Source organism: Ictalurus furcatus, chromosome 9, assembly GCF_023375685.1.
Source record: "Ictalurus furcatus strain D&B chromosome 9, Billie_1.0, whole genome shotgun sequence".
In the NCBI taxonomy this organism is placed as follows: domain Eukaryota; kingdom Metazoa; phylum Chordata; class Actinopteri; order Siluriformes; family Ictaluridae; genus Ictalurus; species Ictalurus furcatus.
The window spans coordinates 3,400,001-3,424,665 of record NC_071263.1 but is presented as its reverse complement, the minus strand read 5'-3'; the positions used below and the strand labels follow the sequence as shown (position 1 = coordinate 3,424,665).

Here is a 24,665-nt window from a genome sequence, read left to right as displayed (position 1 = left end):
AGCACTAAATGGTCTCGCGCCACAATATCTAAGCGACCTTTTGGTTTTATATAATCCGCCACGCCTACTTAGATCAAAAGATGCAGGCTATTTGACGGTACCTCGAATAGTGAAGGCTACAGCAGGGGGAAGAGCTTTCTCTTATAGAGCCCCACAGTTATGGAACAGTCTTCCTATTAGTGTTCGGGACTCAGACACAGTCTCAGTGTTTAAGTCTAGGCTTAAAACGTATTTGTTTACTCAAGCCTACCCTGACTAGATTCTGTTCTACTACTTCGCAGTCATAATTATCTTTTTTCTCCCTCTCTCCTTTCCCCGAGCCCCACACGAATTTATGGAGATACTAGAGATCCAGATCCTTTCTGCCTCTGGATGGAGCTCAAATCTTCTCTAATTCCAGACTGCTGGGACTACGGCTGCTCCTAAGGCCATACAGACTTCATATAAATCCATAATGAACTTTTTCACACTATCTGTTGTTACCCAGATGAGGATGGGTTCCCTTCTGAGTCGGGTTCCTCTCAAGGTTTCTTCCTCTTAAAACATCTTAGGGAGTTTTTCCTTGCCACCGTCGCCACTCAGTGGCTTGCTCAGTTGGGATAAATTCGCACCTTTAATATCTGTATACCATGTTGATATTTCTGTAAAGCTGCTTTGAGACAATGTCTATTGTAAAAAGCGCTATACAAATAAAATTGAATTGAATTGAATTGTTAGTTTTGATTAAAGAGAGGTGTCTGACATGTACAGCAGCCACGCCCCCTTTACTGGGACCAACAGACAGAGGCCATGACTCCTCAATGTGATCAATGAACTCAGAGGCCACACCTCCTCAGTGTGAGTAACGAGCACAGAGGCCATGCCTCCTTCACATGGAATGACAGGCACCAAGGCCACACCTCCTTCACTGAGATGGACAGACAGGCCACACCTCCTCAATGTGATTAATGAGCACAGAGGTCACACCTCCTTCACTTGGAATGACAGGCACTGAGGCCACACCTCCTTCACTGAGATGGACAGACACAGAGGCCACACCTCCTCAATGTGATTAACGAGCACAGAGGCCATGCCTCCTTCACTTGGAATGACCGGCACTGAGGCCACACCTCCTTCACTGAGATGGACAGACACAGAGGCCACACCTCCTCAATGTGATTAACGAGCACAGAGGCCATGCCTCCTTCACTTGGAATGACCGGCACTGAGGCCACACCTCCTTCACTGAGATGGACAGACACTTAGGCCACACCTCCACAATGTGATTAATGAGCACAGAGGCCACAACTCCTCAACGTGATTAACGAGCACAGAGGCCACACCTCCTTCACTTGGAATGACAAACACTGAGGCCACACCTCCTTCACGGAGATGGACAGACACTTAGGCCACACCTCCTCAACGTGATTAACGAGCACGAAGGCCATGCCTCCTTCACTTGGAATGGCAGACACAGGGGATACATCTCCTTCCTTGGTACTAACAGGTACAGAGTTCACACCCCCTTCACTAGATCTGACAAACATTGAAGCCACACCCCTTTGATTTGTTCTGACAGACACAAAGGCCACACCTTCACTGGACCTAACAGACTGTCCATGTTGACATTATTTAGACTAACAGGTGTAGAGAGTGAGTGCATGCTTGCGTGCGTGTGTGTGTACCTGCAGCTCCTGGTACAGTTTGTGGAGCTCCAGGGCGCTGCCCCCTGCAGGCTGTGACTCTGTAATGCGTTTGTTTCTCAGTTCCTCCAGCTGCTGTGTGAGCTGCTCCACCTTCATCACGGCCTGCTGCAGCTCCACCTGCTTCTCCTGGAACAGACTGCTCACATGCTCAATCTCTGCCGCTATACACGCGCACGCACACACACACACACACGCACACACGCACACACGCAAGCACAGATCAGAAAGTCTCAGTATTGTCCCACTACTCCTTTTACACCAAATTATAATGTGTCAGCAAGATGTGCTTGTTGTGTGAAGTTTGCTTTTGCACAAGACTAATGTAGCTAACAAGTAACGGAAGCTTATGGCTACCAGTTTAGCATTGTGCACTAAATGTTCAGTATCTCAAACAGCCTTGCCAATGTGGTTTTTCACCATGGATGGCACAAACAGCTTTAAAAACAGTCACAGCTACATCACTTCTCTTTCCCAGCACATAGTTTAGACCCAGGAAGGGGGCATGGCCTAAAGTTTGACGTTAGAAGTGATTTAATTTTCACTCCGAGAGTGAATTTTCACTCCGAGCTGAGTGACAATTCACATTTCAAACAGACTTCAAAGCGGAGCTTCATCATCACCACCTCCTGGTTTGTCCTACAATTCCATTCCCTAACTTTAGGAGGCAGGGTCTAAAGGGGCGGAGCGATACCGAACTGCACTGAGGAAAAAAGTGATTCCAAGATGGCGGCCCCCGGAACATTCCAGCTTTCCGCTACTGTACTGTGTGAGGTTTTTATTTGTGTTTTAACGAAGTGTTGTGATCGTACACAGGTTTCCGTTGATCAGCTTGCTGTAGTCCACTTGCCCCCTCATGGCACGGATCTTCTTCAGCTTGGCCTCCTGATTCTCCACTCTCTCCCTCAGCCTCTGCAGCTTCTCCGATTCGGGCGTGGCCGGGCCCTGATGTGGTTCCTGCTGCTTCAGATAGCGCAAACGCTGCTCCTGCACACACACACACACTTAAACTCTGCAACACTAGGGCTGTGGATGTCTCCTTCAAAACAATATAATGTCCAGTTCATTAAAAGAGGCGTGGCCTTTGTGTATGACAGAACCAGTGAAGGGGGCGTGGCCTCTGTCTCTCACAATGAAGGAGGCACATAATGAACAATGATGAAAACAGAGAATGTGTGTGTGTGTGTGTGTATATATATATATAAAATGGAGAGAGAATTTTTTTGCTGACTCATAGACTGGCCTAATCTAGAATAAACCGACACAAAGCAATGACACACACACACACACACACACACACATTAGAGAATGAACAAACCCATTTATATTACCACAGGGTCGCTACTGCAGCTCTCACCATGAACACATACGCTAATGCAGCAAGACGGATTCAAAATGAGCAGACAGACAGACAGACGCGCACACACACACACACACACACACATACATATATATATATATATATATATATATATATATATATATATATATATAATATATATGCATATATATACACACACACACACATTATATATATATATATATATATATATATATATATATATATATATATATATATATATACACACAAAAAAAAATACAACATTCTATCTTTCTTCACTTATATAAGAAAAAAAAGATCATTGTAAAGCTTTGTGTACTGTAGAACTCCATAAGTATTGGAACCTTTCAAGATAAATAAACAAAATCCACTACAGTCCGCTCCGAAAGTACTGGAATCGCAAGACTAGATCTTTTGTTTTCGCGTTACACTGAAGGCATTTGGGTTCGAGATCAAAAGATGACCATGAGACGATGGATCAGGATTTCAGCTTTCATTTCCTGATGCATTTTTTTACCTCATAATACAGGATTTAGTTTAAGATTTAGGATTTATCTGCACTATTTTCCTGTCGGTCCCATTTATCATTTAAACACACTGTAAAGTAATCGACTTAAATAAACAAAAAGATCCCATCCAGGTAGTTATTAGTCACTATTATTATTATTACTACTATGTCTCCTCAATTATTGTTAAAATCAGGCATTACAATGTTAAGAGATGAAGTTTGTGAAGGGAATATAAAAAGAAATGTCTCAGTTTTAATGAACAATCTTTTAAAAATGTAAAAGGTATGACCATATAATAACATCATATACACTATTATACACACAAAATACTTCTTAAAAAAAAAAAAAAAAAAAAAAAGACTGAAAATAATCATGCGCTTATTTACCTGATGATCGATAAATTCTTTCAACCGTAAACAAATCGTATCCATGAACGTTCTCGAGACTGACTGGTGGAGTTCTCAGATGAATCAAAGCTCATATGATCTCCTCCTCCTCCTCCTCCTTTCTTCAAACTTCAGGACATTTCCTTCACACACTTTTCATTCTGTACACTTCCTGGCAGCTGCAGATTTGTGCTGATGTAATTTCCTATGGCCATGGAGTGAGCCCTTTCCTGCTGTTGTTTGAGACTCAGAGCTTCACACGTATATCCACACACACACTGACCTAAACCCTACATATACACTCACACACACACACACACACACACACACACACACACACACACACACACACACACTGACCTAAACCCTGCACGAACACTCACACTGACCTAAACCCTGCATGTACACTCACACACACACACACACACACACACACACACACACACTGACCTAAACCCTACACGTACACTCACACACTAACGTCAGTGTCGACTCATGCCACAGTGTCAGAGTGACATACAGGACAGAAGAAATCTCTCACATTTCTAATACACTCTGTTTACAAACAAATCCATTTTTCTTAGCTTTTCAACCACAATTTATGAAAGTCCAGTGACATAAAATTCCTCATGACATCACGACTGAATGGCAATGAAAAAAAAAAAAAGTTACCTTTTAATCGTTAACCATTAATAATTTAAAGTGACTGTATCTTATTTCCATGAGGATATTCATCGTACCACTTTCGACAGACGAGAAGTCCGTTTTGAACCTGAAGCAAAGAATAAATCTTGAGACGGTTGCAAATTTTTGACCAAATTTATTCGTTGTTATCTTTCGCGGTTTTTGTATCGTTTTGAGCAACGGCACAAAAATTTCTTATTGAAACCAACCTAAATGTCGAGGCTATTTTTTTACTTAAAATGTCTCGTTGTGTTTCTTTTCTTAAAAAAAAAAAAAATGGTCGAAATGAGTAAAATTATCTGCTAATAAAAAAGTACAATTCCAAAGAAGACTCAAATAACCACTCTTTACAACCGCAGTGAACAGAAAAGCATCTCAGAACACACATCATCAAACCAAACCTGGGCTACAACAGCAGATAACTGGATCAGATTCCACTCCTGCAAGCCAGGAACCAGGATCTGAGACTACAGTGGGTACAGGCTCACTGAAACTGGACTGTTGACGACTAATAAAACATCTCCTGGTCTGTTGAATCTCGATTTCTGCTGCATTTCATGGATTTCAGCATGAATCCATGTAGATCTAACCTGCCTTGTAACAACACTTCAGGCTGGTGGTGGTGGTGTAACGGTGTGGAGAAAGCATCGTTTAAATGCCACGGCCTGTCTGAGTATTGTCGCTAACCATCTTATAATGGTTACTTCAAGCATGTCCCAAAGCCATCTCAAACTGGTTCCATGAACATAACCATGAGTTCACGGTACTGTACTTCAATGGTCTTCCAAGTCACCAGCTCTGAATCTAATAGAGAACACGATTGGGATGTGGTACAACGAGAGATTTTCAGGATGAATGCGCAGCTGACAAATCTGCAGTAAATATGTCCGGCAGTCATGTCAGCATGGACCAGTACTTCAAAGGAACTTTTCCAAAACCTTGTGGAATTCACTACTCTGTGACAAAAATGCTTTGCCCACATGGCTGATTGGACGAATCAAGCTCTAAAGACAGCTGAGACGGCGTCCTCATATCACATGTCCGGGTGTGCACATGTCCGAGACCATGTGTGCATGTCTGTCTGAGTTAAACATGGCTTCTTATCACACACACACACACACACACACACCCATTCTCACATGGCTCAACAGAGCCAAAACCTCCCTTTAAACTCCCAGTGTATTATTCACTATCTCATCTTATTCATTCAGCCGCATTCAGTCATTAAACAGTGCGCAGTGTGTAACTGAGGAAGTGTGGACTCGCCGCCGTCTCAGATCAAACAAACGCAGGGCACAATGATGTTCAGATGTGTGTGAGTCAGACGGGGAGTCAGACGGAGCAGAAACAGCAGTGTGTAGTGTAAAGGTGCTTACCTTTGCCATGAGCATCTGTTGCTGAGCCTCAATCTGCTGCTGCTGACGTACGGCCATCTCCTGAAGCTCAGACAGAGTCAGCTCCACACGCGGAGGCCCCATCTGCGTGCGTACGCACGCACACACACACACATCACCGGTGTGAGAGAATTGCAAGCAGAATATACCAAAAAGATATATTTACCTTTCAAAAAGGTAAGATGACAATCTTGAGGTTTGTATTAGGAAATAAAACCAACTTTCACTTAAAAAAAAAATAAAATAAAATAATTCCAGTGAAAGTTGCATGCCAAATTTGATAGTTTCTTAACATTATGAGCATCCATCCATCCATCCTTCTATCCACCATCCATCCATTGACCATACGTCTATTCCCCATCCCATCTCTGTTCCATCCATACATCTTTCCGTCCACCCACACATCCATTCACCCAGCATTCTGTCCATCTAACATCCATTCACCCAGCATTCTGTCCATCTAACATCCGTCCACCAAGCATTCTGTCCATCTAACATCCGTCCACCCAGCATTCTGTCCATATAACATCCGTCCACCAGCATTCTGTCCATCTAACCTCCAGCCACCCAGCATTCTGTCCATCTAACATCCATCCACCCAGCATTCTGTCCATCTAACATCTGTCCACCCAGCATTCTGTCCATCTAACCTCCGTCCACCCAGCATTCTGTCCATCTAACATCTGTCCACCCAGCATTCTGTCCATATAACATCCATCCACCCAGCATTCTGTCCATATAACATCCATCCACCCAGCATTCTGTCCATCTAACCTCCATCCACCCAGCATTCTGTCCATCTAACATCTGTCCACCCAGCATTCTGTCCATCTAACCTCCATCCACCCAGCATTCTGTCGATCTAACATCCAACCACCCAGCATTCTGGCCATCTAACCTCCATCCACCCAGCATTCTGTCCATTTAACATCCATCCACCCAGCATTCTGTCCATCTAACCTCCATCCACCCAGCATTCTGTCCATCTATCTGTCCACCCAGCATTCTGTCCATCTAACCTCCGTCCACCCAGCATTCTGTCCATCTAACATCTGTCCACCCAGCATTCTGTCCATCTAACCTCCATCCACCCAGCATTCTGTCCATCTATCTGTCCACCAGGCATTCTGTCCATCTAACCTCCGTCCACCCAGCATTCTGTCCATCTAACATCCAACCACCCAGCATTCTGGCCATCTAACCTCCATCCACCCAGCATTCTGTCCATCTAACATCTGTCCACCCAGCATTCTGTCCATCTAACATCCGTCCACCAGCATTCTGTCCATCTAACCTCCAACCACCAGCATTCTGTCCATCTAACCTCCAACCACCAGCATTCTGTCCATCTAACATCCATCCACCCAGCATTCTGTCCATCTAACATCCAACCACCCAGCATTCTGTCCATCTAACCTCCATCCACCCAGCATTCTGTCCATCTAACATCCAACCACCCAGCATTCTGGCCATCTAACCTCCGTCCACCCAGCATTTTGTCCATCTAACCTCCGTCCACCCAGCATTCTGTCCATCTAACCTCCGTCCACCCAGCATTCTGTCCATCTAACATCCATCCACCCAGCATTCTGTCCATCTAACCTCCATCCACCCAGCATTCTGTCCATCTAACCTCCATCCACCCAGCATTCTGTCCATCTAACATCCGTCCACCCAGCATTCTGTCCATCTAACATCCATCCACCAGCATTCTGTCCATCTAACATCCGTCCACCCAGCATTCTGGCCATCTAACATCCATCCACCCAGCATTCTGTCCATCTAACATCCATCCACCCAGCATTCTGTCCATCTAACATCCATCCACCCAGAATTCTGCCATCTAACATCTGTCCACCTAGCATTCTGTCCATCTAACCTCCATCCATACATCTCTCTATCTACCCACACATCCGTCCACACAGCATTCTGTCCATCTAACATCTATCCACCCAGCATTCTGTCCATTTAACAACATTAACGATCTGTTCACCCACCTTCTTTCCATTCATCTATCCAACAGAGTATTTCTGAATTCAGAATAACAGGATGACTTTCTGAATGACTCTTTTATGGTAATAGATAGATAGGTAGACAGATAGATAGATAGACAGCAGTAAAAAGAAATGAAAATGTCTAATGTCTATCTATCTATCTATAAGTATAAACGAGTCATTCAGAAAGAACTGATTCATTAATGAATCGTTCATCACTACATCGCCGACTTAGGGAAGATTTATCAGCCAGTAAATGATGTGCACTGCACTAGAGGTTACACTTACTAAGTGCACTAAGAATAAAGTCACTACAATATTCATTGCATCTGTCACGTTTAGTCGCTGCCGCTGTACTGCAGTGCAGATGTTAGCGTAAAACATCAAGGCAAAGGCCAGAAAAAAAGTCTGCAGTCACTAGGAAAAGCCTAGAGAAAGGGAACAGGAAGTCCTGCTTTTGTACACACACTCATACACACACACACATATTTAATCATAATCAGAATTGAAATTGCGTCCTGTACCTCCGCAGTATGGGTCACTGTGGTGCATTTAACACTCACTGGCTCTGTCCCAATTCTCTGAAATGCCTCAGTGAACAACTGCCTCATTTCCTAAATGATAAATCGGAGTCTTATGCAGCAAACCTGAGTCAGGGCTTTAGCGTAGAAACCGCGTTAACGTGTCTCAGAGTGAACATGTCTATCATTAAGGGGTCTTTATGCAGATACCAATGACTGATTTACATTTATTTAAAAAAAAAGCTTTTTACTCAACACTACAATCAGGCAAATCTGTGTGTAGTCACATGGTGCATTATTAACTATTAATGACTTACCAATGTTTAAAAAAAGGCATGTAGAATTCCTCCTATTTTAATACAAACTGGGTGGGGCTAATTTCGGGTCGCAAAAACTGCACTTTGCCCGAGATTATGAGTTACATTTTTCCGAAGTCTGAGCAACCCAGAAATAAAAAGTAACTACCGAATCAAAGTGAAAGCTAACCTGATGAGTGAAAGCTAAATTAGCGAGTAAAGTCTAAACTATTGAGTGCTAACTAGCAAAAGAAATCTTTCGAACCAAATCAAAGCTAGCCTAGTGAGTAAAGTCTAACCGAGAAGGTGGAAGACTAATGAAAGCTAAACTAGTAATTCAGTGCTCACTAGCAGTTGAAACCTTTTCCAGCTAGTGCAAGCTAAAGTGACCTGTGAAAGCTAACCAAGAGACTGAAAGCTCCACCCAGCCATATGTCCACCTATCCACCCTTTCATCCATCCATCAGTTCATCCACCTACTCTTCTATCATCTACCATCCACCTACTTCCACTCCTATCACCCACCCATCCATCCATCCATTTTCTATACCGCTTATCCTACAGGGTCACGGGGAACCTGGAGCCTATCCCAGGGAGCATGGGGCACAAGGCGGGGTACACCCTGGACAGGGTGCCAATATATCGCAGGGCAAAATCATATACACATTCCCACACCCATTCACACAACATTCATATGAACACTTTGGACAACAGCCTACCATGCATGTCTGTGGACTGGGGGAGGAAACCGGAGTACCCGGAAGAAACCCCCTGAACACACAGTGCAGCAGCGGGGGGAATAGAACCCTTAACTCTGGAGGTGTGCGGCGAAAGTGCTAACCACTAAGCCACTTAGTGGATGTGCGCCCCCCATCCAACCGTACATCAAATTTTCTATGCATCAACCGAGGAACCATTCACCATCCACACACCCTTCCTTCCAGCTACTATCCACATATCCATTATCCACCCAGCAATTTCCATCCGTCCATCCTTGCACCCACCCTCTAGTACCCATCCAACCAACCATCCATCCATCCATCCATCTATCCATCCACCCAATCCTTCATCCACTGCACCATCCATCCACCCCTTCAATCCATCCATTTACCATCCATATATCTGTCTACACCCACATCCATCCACCTGTCCATCTAACCATCTAACATCAATCCATCCATCCAACCACCTGTCCATCCATCCTCCCACCCACACAACTAGTTATCATCTGTCCACTTATCCATCTGTTCACCCACCTCCTTTCCATTCATCCATCCAGTAATCCATCCATCCAACAGCGTAGTTCTGAATTTAGAAAAACAGGGTGTCTTCATTTTTCATTCCTTTTCCACTATCTATCTATCTATCGATTACCATAAAAGAGTCATTCAGAAAGAACTGACTCATTAGTGAATCATTCATTACTAACATTACTACTAAGAAGATTTATCTGAAACACTCCGATTTACATTTTTCGCATTAAAACCGTGTTTCACATTAACATCCCTGAGGAAGTCCCACTCCACTGATGCAGATGTAGTAATGTTCAGTGCCTGACCCACACTCGCACTCATGCACACACACACACACACACACACACACACTCGCACATGCACACACACACGGAGCAGTGAGCAGCTCTGCAGGGTTTTTACCTGGGCAGAGTCCCAGCTTATCAGGCACGATCGCACCTCAATTTTACTGCATTGTCCTTCAGCTGTGAATTCCTGCACGGCTTCGATGTGCTTCCACTCCATCCTGACTGCCTCACAGGTGAGTCTTATCCCGTTTAAGATATATATGTGTGTGTGTGTGTGTGTTCGTGTGTGTCAGCGCACGTCCTCCAGTCCAGCGTAGAATCTCTGAGAATCTAACTAACACTTTAATGCTGTCACGTCACGGCCTGGCGTTCTTAATGAGGAGTGAAAATATGGCTCCGTTATCAGATAAACACTTCCACTGCGCAAGTTTTTCCCTCTCAGAGCTCATCTGACCCGCAAGCACTTCTCTCTCTCTCTCTCACTCACACTCTCTCCCAGTCTCTCTCTCTTACATACACACACACTCTCTTGTTTCTCTGCAGCACCCCCCCCCCTCCCTTCACGCTGCACCACAGCGCCACAGCTGTCTTGCACTTAAAGGCGAAGCTTTATCACGTCACATGCGTGAGAGTCTCTGCATAACGCAGGATTGTTTTTTTGTTTTTTTAACACGTCTCTTATCGACCGAGAGTCCCGGAAACGTGTCTCTAGCCTTCGACATGTGGGGCACGGAAAACAGGAAGTGTGAGATCTGTTTCCTGATCAAATGCATATATTGCTTGACGTGTACAAATCAATAATTCATCCATTTGAATGAACTCTCAGTGTCTTCCAATCAGAATGCAATTAGACAGCAATTTCAGAGCTCCTTATTTTGGCCAAAAAAGAAAACAGACCCCGATATATCCGTCTTCGTGTAAGGCAATTCCAAAAATCTGTTTACTGGACCAGAATTCCACAAAAGTTTTGCTGAACTGTAGCTTCGTGATGTTTAGAAGTCAATAACGTACAAACTTTAGGTTATTGCGAGTAATATTTTCTAGCTAGCTACTGCATCTACGTAGTAAAACAATACTTTTTTTTTTTTTTTACTAGTTTTACTGCACAGAATTTTTTCGACTGCTACAAAGTCTTACTTTTTATCTGTTTATGGTTACGTTTAATGTTCCACAAAACAAGTTAGTTCCTGTTCTAACTTGCGCTATAGCAGCTATAAACAATCGTTCCCTCACCAGCCGCTCTTTATTCTCCCTCTTGAAGTTTAAACGAGACAAAAAACCCGTCATGGTACCGAGAGACCGCAAAGAAGCGTAAACTCCTCGGTCCTGAGGATGTCGGAAAAGTTACTGACTGTTACAAAGCGCTGACACTGGAGACTCCTTCTGTGAACGTCTCCATACAGAAAACGTCACCGTATCACCGTATGATTACAGAATTAAAAAAAAAAATCCGTTCATGTGGAGCGTTCGTCGTACAAGTCCCTCCGAGTGAGCTGTTTCTATAGAAACGATAACGTATTAAAATGTATCCCATCATGTGATAGAATTTAAGAAGCCCTCCTTAAGGGGCGTGGCCATGTAGCTGGAAAGATATCCAATGCAGAATGAAACACAGCCGTAAAAATTTTTTTTAATTCAGCGCTCTGTATGTAAATGTGGCCCTGCCATGGGACGTGATTTACGATCCGATCGGGGTGCTTTACGTCCTGGAGAGAAAATAAAGACAGATCTGAACGAGAGCTGTACGGAGTGCGGAGGAGACGGTGGGAGGAAGTCGTTTTACGATCCTGTGGAGTCAATCAAAGCCATAATCATGCTGAGGTAGTTTTTTATTCTCAGCGTGTTTATGGCTTCCATCGCTGCCGTTTTCTCCCTACAGCTCTTCCATCATAACTCACTTTGTCCAAACACAACATTCACTCTGAGCATTAACATATAGGTGTATGTACTGTATACATATAGATTTTACACTTATTTAAGCATCTAATGTCAAAACAAAAGAAAAGTGGTGTCATGTGTAAGTAGTTTATTTACAACAAATACTTACTACGTTCTGAAAGGGCTTCCTGTTCACTTTATATGCTCACTACAAAGGGTAGAACATGATCCCCTACCTAGTGCACGTTACGCATGCTAAAACTCCGTTTCAGATCCAGCTCTTGAGAGTAATCACTTCGACAAAATGTTTGGTGGAAATATAACAATGTACAGGTGATGATTTAGACTTTCCTTTTTTATGGATTTCATTTGACAATTCATACATTCACAAGGAAGGAATGGGGAAAGAAATTTACACAGAAATGTCACAAAAATGAACACTGCACCACATAAACTTTGAACACACACCCTGACTACACGTCATGTACAGCTGTCTCTAAAAAAAAAAAAACACGAGGCACATCACATGGGTTATGATAACTCTGAGTGGAGAAGTTCACGTCATGTGAGACAGCGCACGTTACAGTCTAAATAATATTACTGCAGAAGTACAGGACTTAAACAGCGCAGTGTTCAGTGAAGCAGTGAGTCTTTTATAGCATCACAACAAACTACTGCACGTTTCTGCTATAAGCTCTGCGTAATGGAAAGAAGGGGGAAAATAGTGAGCGAGAAAGAAAAAAAGAGGGAAACAGCCTGTAGAAAACTCATAGAAGGAAGAAACATGGAAAAGAAGAAAACAAAAGATACAAAGAAAGAAACAGAAAGAAAGAAAGGAAAAAGAAAGAAAGAAAGAAAGAAAGAAACAAAGAAAGGTGAGGGGAAACCAACCCATAGAAAACTCAGAAGAAAGGAAGAGAAGAAAGGGAAAAAAGAAAGGGAGAGAGACAGAAAGAAAGACTGAATGAGTGAGGGAAATAATCAGATAGAAAACTTAGAAGAAAGGAAGAGAAGGAAAGGGGAAAACACAAGAAAACAAACACAAAGAAAGAAAGAAAGAAAGAAAGAAGAGAAAGAAAGGAAGGAAGGAAGATAGAAAGAAAGAAAGGAAGAAAGAAAGACGAAAAGAAAAGAAGAAAGAAAGAAAGAAGGGAGAAAGAAAGGAAGGAAGAAAGATAGAAAGAAAGAGAAAGAAAGAAAGGGAAAGAAAGGAAGGAAGGGCGGAAGAAAGATAGAAAGAAAGAGAAAGGAAGAAAGAAAGACGGAAAGAAAAGAAGAAAGAAAGAAAGAAGGAAGAGAAAGAAAGGGTGGATGAAAGATAGAAAGAAAGAGAAAGGAAGAAAGAAAGACAGAAAGAAAAGAAGAAAGAAAGAAAGAAGGAAGAGAAAGGAAGAAAGAAAGACGGAAAGAAAAGAAGAAAGAAAGAAAGAAAGAAGGAAGAGAAAGGAAGAAAGAAAGACGGAAAGAAAAGAAGAAAGAAAGAAAGAAAGAAGGAAGAGAAAGAAAGGAAGGAAGAAAGAAAAAGAAAGAAAGGGAAAGAAAGGGAAAGAAAGGAAGGAAGGACGGAAGAAAGATAGAAATAAAGAGAAAGGAAGAAAGAAAGAAAGATGGAAAGAAAAGAAGAAGGAAAGAGAAAGAAAGGAAGGAAGGAAGAAAGAAAGGAAGGAAGAAAGTGATGAACTCATAGCAATCTCACAGAAAGAATGTAAATCTGAACATTAAACCTTTTGATTTAAGATGATTAATAAAAGAATTAAAAACCAGGAACTACACTGGAAGTGCAGGCATTTCATATCTGAAAGCCTAAAATACAGCTCTCAGGTTTGAGAAATAACCAGCAGCTTCACAGAGCAGGATGGAGTCATATAAAGAGCTGAAATAAGTGGTGAGTAAACAGTAAACATGTTTACTGAAAAGCTGAGGGAAAGTGTGCGTTATTGTTCACTTGTTTTTGTGAAAGTTTTCACCAGTGAGATGAAAAGATGATATATGGCATAAATGTTACGCTCATTTTTATTACTGCAAAACACAAACAGAGGGTCAACAGGAAGTTGAAGTGTGTATGTACATACCCCATTCACACAGAATCTGTCCATCCTCCCCATCATCTTTCTGCTCAGCTGCTCAGATGTCTGTCTCCCTGAAGGACACAAGACAAAATGATTCTCATTTAAGTTTACTCTGGCACTGAAGTGAGCAGGAGATCAGCTGAGTTACAAATGAGAACGTCCAGGAGACAAAACATGTTCTCATTTAGTTTTTTAAAAAACAAAAACAACAACAACACGTACATAAATTATATTATACGTTGCTTGCAATAGCATGTTTCTGCCAGAGAGGGCGACTTTTTCCACTAATCTTACCTGAGGTAGCTTTAAATCAACTTTAAGCTTTAACAAGAACATGAATGTAAAAGTAAACGTGGTTGTATCTGATGCGTGTGTCTGATCTCCTGCCTCAGCATTACGCTTTATTAGTTGAGACTCACACACTTCACTGAGTGAATATATAAGCATTTTACATTTCAACAATGTACATTAGTTCTAAACATATGCAATGGTGTGTTTTTGGTATTTAGTATTTAGTATCTTGTATCCACATGTATTTGACATTCTTAGTATTTAGCATATTGTATCCACATGTATTTAGTATTCTTAGCATTTAGCATCATGTATCCTCATGTATTTAGTATTCTTAGCATTTACAGTATCTCACAAAAGTGAGTACACCCCTCACATTTTTGTAAATATTTGATTATAACTTTTCATGTGACAACACTGAAGAAATGACACTTTGCTACAATGTAAAGTAGTGAGTGTACAGCTTGTGTAACATTGTAAATTTGCTGTCCCCTCAAAATAACTCAACACACAGCCATTAACGTCTAAACTGCTGGCAACAAAAGTGAGTACACCCCTAAGTGAAAATGTCCAAATTGGGTCCAATAAGCCATTTTCCCTCCCCGGTGTCATGTGACTTGTTAGTGTTACAAGGTCTCAGGTGTGAATGGGGAGCAGGTGTGTTAAATTTGGTGCCATCGCTCTCACACTCTCTCATACTGGTCACTGGAAGTTCAACATGGCACCTCATGGCAAAGAACTCTCTGAGGATCTGAAAAAAAAAAAATTGTTTCTCTACGTAAAGATGGCCTAGGCTATAAGAAGATTGCCAAGACCCTGACACTGAGCTGCTGCACGGTGGCCAAGACCATACAGCGGTTTAACAGGACAGGTTCCACTCAGAACAGGCCTCGCCATGGTCGACCAAAGAAGTTGAGTGCACGTGCTCAGCATCATATCCAGAGGTTGTCTTTGGGAAATAGACGTATAAGTGCTGCCAGCATTGCTGCAGAGGTTGAAGGGGTGGGGGGTCAGCCTGTCAGTGCTCAGACCATACGCCGCACACTGCATCAAATTGGTCTGCATGGCTGTCGTCCCAGAAGGAAACCTCTTTTAAAGATGATGCACAAGAAAGCCCGCAAACAGTTTGCTAAAGACAAGCAGACTAAGGACATGGATTACTGGAACCATTATAAACTTATTTGGTTCAAATGGTGTCAAGCGTGTGTGGTGGCAAACAGGTGAGGAGTACAAAGACAAGTGTGTCTTGCCTACATTCAAGCATGGTGGTGGGAGTGTCATGGTCTGGGGCTGCATGAGTGCTGCCGGCACTGGGGAGCTACAGTTCATTGAGGGAACCATGAATGCCAACATGTACTGTGACATACTGAAGCAGAGCATGATCCCAGCATGTATTCCAGCATGATAACGACCCCAAACACACCTCCAAGACGACCACTGCCTTGCTAAAGAAGCTGAGGTTGAAGGTGATGGACTGGCCAAGCATGTCTCCAGACCTAAACCCTATTGAGCATCTGTAGGGCATCCTCAAACAGAAGGTGGAGGGGCACAAGGTCTCTAACATCCACCAGCTCCGTGATGTTGTCATGGACGAGTGGAAGAGGACTCCAGTGGCAACCTGTGAAGCTCTGGTGAACTCCATGCCCAAGAGAGTTAAGGCAGTACTGGAAAATAATGGTGGACACACAAAATATTGACACTTTGGGCCCAATTTGGACATTTTCACTTAGGGGTGTACTCACTTTTTTGTTGCCAGCAATTTAGACATTAATGGCTGTGTGTTGAGTTATTTTGAGGGGACAGCAAATTTACACTGTTACACAAGCTGCACACTCACTACTTTACATTGTAGCAAAGTGTCATTTCTTCAGTGTTGTCACATGAAAAGATATAATCAAATATTTACACAAATGCGAGGGGTGTACTCACTTTTGTGAGATACTGTAGCATCATGTATCCTCATGTATTTAGTATTCTTAGCATTTAGCATCATGTATCCACATGTATTTAGCATTCTTAGTATTTAGCATATTGGATCCCCACATATTTTGCATTTTTACTATTTAGCATCTCAATGTGATAAATATAATGGTTTTGTGAATATCACGTTAGCTAGCTCTAGCTGATTAGTTTGGTTTTGGGAACTCTGAGCAACACGTGAATTTTATGTTGACTGAGAAGCATTAGCAGTTCTTGGGATTTCTTCTTTTGTTATTTTTTATTTTATTAAAAAAAGTGTGTGTGTGTGTGTGTGTGTGTGTGTGTGTGTGTGTGTAGGCCTTCTTTCTGTAAAAGTTGTTGCTTCCAAAGTTTTAAAATTGTAGCATAAATTTCTTCTATGCTCGGTAGTGGAGTATGGATTAAGGAGGAAATGGCAAAAAAAAAAATTTTTCACAGAACATAATATCAATAGTTGTTATAAATTTAGATTTGAAGCTGCATGTTGATGAGCAACAATGTGTACTAAGATGTCATTTATCACAATATAGATATCATATTGTCACATTGCTCAGCCCTACTACAGACACAGAGTCACCGAGCCTTTCACCCTCAATCATCACGCCATCTCTCTCAATGAGCTTCCACATGAGACGAGGGGAAATGACGAGCGCGTGCTTCTCACATCCGCCTCGAGTGGAAAGGTTGGGTCAGGTCGGTGGCGAGAAGACAAATCACACACACAAATGTGATTAGTTATACAACTCCAAGAGCCACACACGTGTGTGTGTGTGTGTGTGTGTGTGTGTGTGTGTGTGTGTGTGTGTGATGGAAAATAGGCTCCTCTCCAAATAGGACAGAGCCTGAGCCTAAACACCGATCTCAGAAAAGAATCTAAGTGTCTAAGGAAGAAACCTCATCATATTATTCTATATGTATATGAATACTGTATATGAAAGAGGTCTTTACACAACTGAACACACACGTACACTTACAGTAGGCTCTGATAAAAAAAAAAAATAAAAAAGGCCCCAAAAAAACAAATTATCTTCTATATTTTCTGCATTTATACCTAAAGAAGACAGAGTCAATACAAATGCAATAATGTCCTACCTGCAGTGTGATGTACTGTAGCCTGAAATTCACTTAAAAACAGAGACTATGTGCAAATTACTACGATTGAAGGGCAGGTATTAAATTTGCCAAGCATGTTTTTTGCCATTTGAAGACAAACATTGCCTTAATTTATTAGAGTTTATCACAGTCGTATCTCAGTCGTGTATTTTGAACATTTTTCAAGCATTTCACCACCTCAGATTTTCAGTGTCATTTAATCATTTTTTATTTTTGTATTTTTCCCCGAAGTCTGTTTGCGATCCGAACTAGTCACGGCTATCTAGAACAACCAGAGCATGTGGAAACCTCGCGTAAATATTGTTTCCTCCCATGACTTCTTCTCTTTATGTAAGTGACTAAGAACGCAACCACTTACTACACACACACTTTATCGTCTTTCACACACAAATCAGTTTCTTTACTTAGGATCTTATTAAATCAGGGCCTCTGTGGTAATAGTATACAAGTTTAACACACACACACACACACACATTGATACTTTCAGTAAAATACTTTCAGTCACCCACCTGATTGTGCAAAGCCAAGCAGATTGAATTTTCCCCACATGGGGTGTAATGTTTATCTAGGGCAGGTGTGTGTGTGTGTGCGTTATTCACCCTTGCTGTTGCGCTCGTTCTCGTGTCGTAGGTAAAACTTCACCTCCTGCCTCCTCTGACCCAATTTTTGCAGGTAATCCAGCATCAGGTGATCTGAAGGTATTGCACTCTCTGCAGCAGGAAACATCATCCATGTTTACTTTATAATCTAATCAGTCTAATCAGTTACAATATGTAATCAGTTATCAAACACAAACACACAATCACTCAGTTGATTCTTATTCAGTATTACTTAATCTATTAATAGTCTCAAAAAAATAGGCAGAGGGAAAAAAAGATTCTAAATGTTTATAATTAAATAAATAATATAATAAATAAATGATAAATATAACGAAGCATTATAACGTTTATAATATTATACTAGACGAAGTAGATTAACTTAATTACGAAACAGGTGAAAGTTCTAGAAAGTTCTAGCGTAGGTCGTATACAGTAGATTTTCATAATGATCTAATGGGTTCGAGACGGAAGAGAAATACTACGATTAGCGAACTGTTGAGTTGTAGTAATAACCTTTTCCTTTGCAGACTTGCACGAGGCGGCAGCCGCTCTCTCCGGCCTCCCTGCAGAACTCCACCACGTCTTTACACCGTGTCTCAGCAGTGACGGGAACCTCAGTCAGAACCTTCTCGCTGGAGCTCAGAAACACAGGGATGAAGCTCTAGAGGAGGAAAGACAGGAGCGAGAATAAGAACGCCATCCTGATAACATTCTGCTTATAGTAATATGAAGTTTCTGACTAGCTTTGTGCCTACAAACAACACAGTGAATCATGGGTAGACTGTACCATCCTTAACCTCATATCAGAAGAATTATTTCTTCTTGTAGATATACAGTTTCCCTTCACAGGAACTAAGAAGCCCAACCTGTTCCAGCATGACACAACATGCACAAAGTGAGCTCCAGGAAGACGTGGTGTGTTCAGGTTGGAAGAAGGTAGAAGAGCTCGAGTGTCCTGCACAGAACCCTGACCTCAACCTCACTGAACACCTTTGGGACGAACTGGAACCGGAACCTCCTCGCCATCCCAACATCAGCGCCTGACCTCAACCTCGCTAACGCTCTTGTAGCTGAACGAACACAAATCCCCACAGCCACGCCCCAAAATCTAGCGGAAAGCCTTCGCAGAAGAGTCGAGTAAAAGGAGGAATAATCTGGAATGGGACGTTCAACAAGCACATATGGGTGTGATGGTCAGGTGTCTATAAATATGGGCATATACAGATCCTGATATGACAATCTGGAAAAACACAACAAGTGGCATCTTGCCCAACGTTGAAGCCATTTACACTTAGAGTTCATTGTAAAAGCTGTAGGAAAGTGATCGGGTCACAGGGTCGGGTATGGAATGAGGTGATTTGTCAAACTTGTCAGGTAACTTCCTGTTTCACAGGTTCACAATAGCAGAGAAAGGCATGTTATGGTTTGCCAGCTAGATATGGAGAATAAACTGATGTATCTATTGACTCCTAAATTGTTCAAAAACTGTAACGGACGCTATCGAACCATGATTTCGACAATAAACCCAACAGCACTCATTATTCAGGCCAAGTCTGAAAACACATCTCACACACGTTCTGGTTTTCTTTTTTCCTGCTGGCTACAGAACACTGAAACATTCAGCTAATATACAAAACAATAATAAACCACATCTCAATAAGATAAGAGAATATAAGATAAGATTTGGTACAGTTTCAGTGTAGGGTCTTTAGTAACAGTACAATGATATCATGATGCTTTTATACAGAATCTGCTTTTTCCTTTTCCCACAAAGTCTAAAAACAAGCACTTCCAGAACACGATGAAGCCCACGCTGATAACGTCAACCAGCCCGACTTTCAGACGTGATGTAGGGCACTGAGAACATCTCAGGCTGCGTCACGCCAAGACCAACTATCTTAAATTTACACAGGAGTTACATAACAACCCCCATTTGAGGCCACTTTTTAAGATTTCTGCTGGGGTCCTGCACAAAAAGGCTTCTCTCTCTCTCTCTCTCACACACATACGCACACACACACAGTGTAGTGCGCACAATAAAGCCAGAGATCCAGAGAGCTTCTGGAAAATCTCACCCCTTTTTCATACTTTTGTCTTTAAACAGATTCATCTGTCCTCATGTCCATCTCTTTGAAACATAAACACATCAGTCCAGCATGAATTCCATCCACACCCCAAAGTGGAATAGAGACTCTCGTCTCTTTTTCTTTTCTGTTCTCAGACGTAAAGCATTGCTCCAGACAAACAAGTCCAGATTAAGATTCTGTAAGAGTTGGATTACAGGGTTGAGCTATAATAATCGAGATATTATCGGGAGATGAAAACATAGGTGGTGTGGGGGGGAGGGGGGGGGGGCAGGAGGTTGGAGGCATCAAGCAGAATTTGCCATGATAAATAAATCCAGAGAAGGAAAATGTTCTCATAAAAAAAATGTATAATCCATCCCTTCTTCAAACTCAACTGATGCCAAGAGGTTTCAGATTAAAAATAAATAAATAAAAAACTACACAAGACATCTTTCCAAAGCATCATTTTAGACGTGTTGTTTGATTTTGGGGCTAAAAACAAATAATAAGAAGGCTAATTTGCACAAAACTCTACTCACAATGCACAGTTTTGTTTCCTTATAACGGAAATAAAATGAAAATAGTAGCTTTCTCTGATTTTATTTTGCATATCATTTCATGCTACTTCTAATTACAACGTCTCCTCACACCTTAGCCTATAAAGCATTATTTCATCATGAAATCCTTGTTTATTTTTATTGTTTTCATTTAAGTATGAGAGGGCAGCTAGTCCAAACTATTATTCGTGCTAGTTATCGTGGTTACATACTGACATGGTTCCAGGGTTGATTTAAACTCGACCGACCAATCACGGCCATGGATTAAATTTCTAGAAATTTATATCGTTTTTATAAAACGTGAAAAATATTACCAGGATACATTTAGCAATAAAAGCCCCAAACTAACTCTTAGACTTACACCTTTTTTGCACGTCGAACTTAACAATTTACAGTGCGAAAGTTTGTATCCCCCTTGATTTCTGGGTGAAAAAAAAAATTCTCAACGTCTATTGTTCATGTACAAAACATAATTTATGAATGTTTATTGCGTTTTCCAAATATTGCTATCATCCATAAATATTATAGTAATCTTAATCTCTTTATTAGCAAAGTTAAAAGTTTTCACACCCATCAACTTGCCATACTTGAAATATTTAAACGTGCCTCATTACGCAAGCATGTAACAACTTAAAAATGGAATCGCAGCATGTTTTATTTCTCAGTAATGTCTGCTGCGAGCCTATAAAATTGAAAAATAAAATCAAATGTTTTCTTAAAGTTCAGATTTATATTACTTTGACATTCCTTAACATCACTATTAAGACATTCATTAAAAACACACTAATCTTTTTTGTTACTTATGATAATAGCGTATAGGGTGTGTAAACTTTTGCACCATACAACATTTCTCAACACACTTTCCTCGGAAATACTCCACATTTTCCGAATGCTCTCGCCTTTCGCTTTCAGCACTAGCGTAAACACCGCGGTCAGAGAGGTCAACCTGCTAAACCCTCCCCGCTGTCAGACGAGTCTGGCTATTTTAAGCGCTAAAACCCTAAATGTGGTGTCCGTCTTCTCGTATCGTCTCGACTCTCGTATCTCATCCCTCCCTCTATCCATCCCGTCAGTCCTTCACCTTATCTGGCCCGGCTGAATCCTCGTGTCCATTCGTGTTAATGCTGTTGTGTTCGGTCTTTTCCTCCTTCTTCTGGATTCTCTTCTGGAGCCACGGCCTGGCCTTGGAAGCATCGAACAGCCTGCGGACGAACAAAGTCCAAAAACGCTTCATGGAGTCCTGGATGGGAGGCAGGAGAAAGCAGGAGCAGCCATTTACCTTCGACGTTCACTCTCTGTAAGCGTGTGTGAGAGGGGTAACAGGGGTAGGAGGGTGGCCACGGGACATGGGAGGGGAGATTTGTGGGGGGGGTGGCGTCAACACTGGGACTCCTCTCTCTCGTTAAGTGTTTTTAGGAGATACTGGACGAGGAACAAGGACATGGTGTAGATTTGTGGTGTCCACATGGGAGGACTTGTTTTTGGAGTGTGTATGACTGATTAGCTGAGGAAGAGGCTGACACCAGGGTTATTTGGATGGGGTGGATAAGGATACATGGGGCTGTTTTGGGAATGTGTGTCTAAATTACAGTTCTCCTGCTGTAATGACATTCCCCAGGACCACAGGAGGTGTTAGTGACAGATAAGAGGCGCCTAGTGACAGTAAACAGACCTGCTGCTGATATCAGATTCACTGATACACTGTACACGACGTCTCACGTCCCATTAAACTTATCAGTAAAGGGAAATGAGCGATATGATGATGACCCAACAACAGGCAGGGAAGCCAGGACAAAAATGGCAGCTTCTCTCTCTCTCTCCCTCACACACACACACACACACACATTCAGTCGCTCTCATCTTTCTCCGCCTGTTCGACACTCAGGTTTGATGATTCCAAAGAAGGAGGCAAACGCGTGCCAGAACGCAAAGCCGCACCACTCATAAATCTGGAAACACAAGCAGGGCACTGGCAGGAAGAAGCTCAGACGTACGCGCACTTCGCCGTCATCACTCATCTGTTAGCGGTGTCTCTAAAAACGCACACCGTTTCAATAAAAGACCAAAAGTTCTTGTCTTGGCTTGCTCGAAGTAGCATCAAACCAAACGGAGGAAATTAGATCACGACATCCAGTTTCCCAGAATGCACTGCAAATTCATCCAGTCACGTTTATTTATAAAGCTGGGAAAAACACACACGCATGCTTACGTTACATGCTTCTGAAAAAAATGGACAAATATCAAGCCTTAATTTGTACAAGGACAAAGTCAAATTTCAGGAGTTGGCATTGTGGTTAAGTGGCAAAGGGACAGAAAAGTGTCCATTTTCGACGTATGTCCGTGATATATTTGAGTTGAGATATTATTAGAAATATTTGAGTTGAGAGTTTCTCAATTCTATGCAAATTAGGTAACCTATCCTATTGTGTGTGTGTGTGTGTGTGTGGTCTGACGTTTCTTCGGTTCTCCGTTCAAAACTGCAATTATGTCCCATTTACTGTTTGATGCATTGTGTACAACCTCACGATAAATGTGTATGAGACTTAAAGAGGAAAAATAAAGCCTGAAAGGACGGATCAGAGGTTGTTGGTGTCTTTGGTGAGTGTGGAGCTAGAGTACTGTTCGCGCGACCTTATTAAAAAATAACCACCGTGCCTTCTCAACTCAGCAGCTTTCAGCAAGGTTGGACAAAGATCTAATCAAAGAACAGAGGAAGTCAACATTTCAGTATGTAACCTAGTACAAGTGGTTTTTTTTCTATCATTTTTTTCTCCCTTCACTTTGAGGAAAGAATTACGAATCCGATCCTGAGACGTTTGTTTGTAAGATCCACTGCCAATCCAGGAACACAGTAAACAGTCACCTGATTTACTGTCCCGTCTTCCCCGTGTTGAACTTTAAGAGCGTCTCCGTGGTAACAGCCGGTTCCGTGGAAACACGAATGTTTCCCTTTCCAACGCAGTGATGAATTGCAGTAAACAGTGCCCTTCATCTTCTGAGCTTTTAACGTCGCTGACATCTTTCTTTTTTCCCCCTGTGTGGAAAGTGAGTGAGAGACTGCTGGGATTTCAGATGGAATGGGTGAAATCCCATTTAGAGGTTGTCTTATTATTAAACAGGGTGTTGATCGCTCCTTCATCAACCCCCTATGACTGATAAAAAGGGTGCCTCAACAGTTCTTCGAACAGTTCATGGCTCTTAGATGGCTAAAGTGGTGGAAGCTGAGTGTTAAACATTCCCTGACTTATTGATCATTGCTGTGATGATCAACTGTATCATTTTGGTTATATCTGTTAAGGAGCCTGTATATTTTTGCTTACTGTATATTTTTCCCATTCAGTCACACGCTATTAAGTGAGAATTTAATAATAAGATGGGGTTCCCGAAAGAAGAAGAAGAAGCTGTGTTGGTTCACATTCAACATTAATGTTGTGTCAATATATCAGTATAAGGGTACACACTGAGAAGTACATCCGAAATGATTACACCATTAATGGTGTGCTTTGCCAGTATACATAATAGTGACGAGCATAAAAGAAATTTCTAGCTGCCATACAACTATCAATCTTTGCAACAAGTTTTTTTTTTTTTTTTGTAAACATGCTCGCTTTTTTCCAAACATACTGAACGCTGATAGCACAACCTACTGAAAACCAAAACCTTCGAATGAAAAGTTATCGCTTGATAAATGAATCATTCTGTTTCTACCAGGAATTTCAGATGCGAGCGTGTTCTTACACTCTTTATGAGGATTATGTAGAAGCCTGTGCAGATCTATAGTGGAA

The 24,665-nt window shown here is 41.9% G+C and overlaps 1 protein-coding gene across 6 annotated transcripts in view; it reads right to left on the bottom strand.

Moving 5' to 3' along the window:
- Nucleotides 1-24,665, bottom strand: part of ppp1r13ba (protein phosphatase 1, regulatory subunit 13Ba) — a 39,198-nt gene that overhangs the window by 10,434 nt on the left and 4,099 nt on the right. The window contains exons 1-7 of one of the 6 annotated variants that reach the window (XM_053632372.1): nucleotides 21,962-22,385; nucleotides 18,771-18,918; nucleotides 18,258-18,368; nucleotides 14,299-14,366; nucleotides 5,980-6,081; nucleotides 2,495-2,669; nucleotides 1,665-1,846 (exon numbers count right to left, since the gene is read on the bottom strand). In XM_053632372.1, the coding sequence (XP_053488347.1) occupies nucleotides 1,665-1,846; nucleotides 2,495-2,669; nucleotides 5,980-6,081; nucleotides 14,299-14,366; nucleotides 18,258-18,368; nucleotides 18,771-18,918; nucleotides 21,962-22,114 (939 nt within the window). In that variant the 5' untranslated portion in view covers nucleotides 22,115-22,385. The other 5 variants (XM_053632373.1, XM_053632374.1, XM_053632375.1 and 2 more) reach the window with 5 other exon arrangements.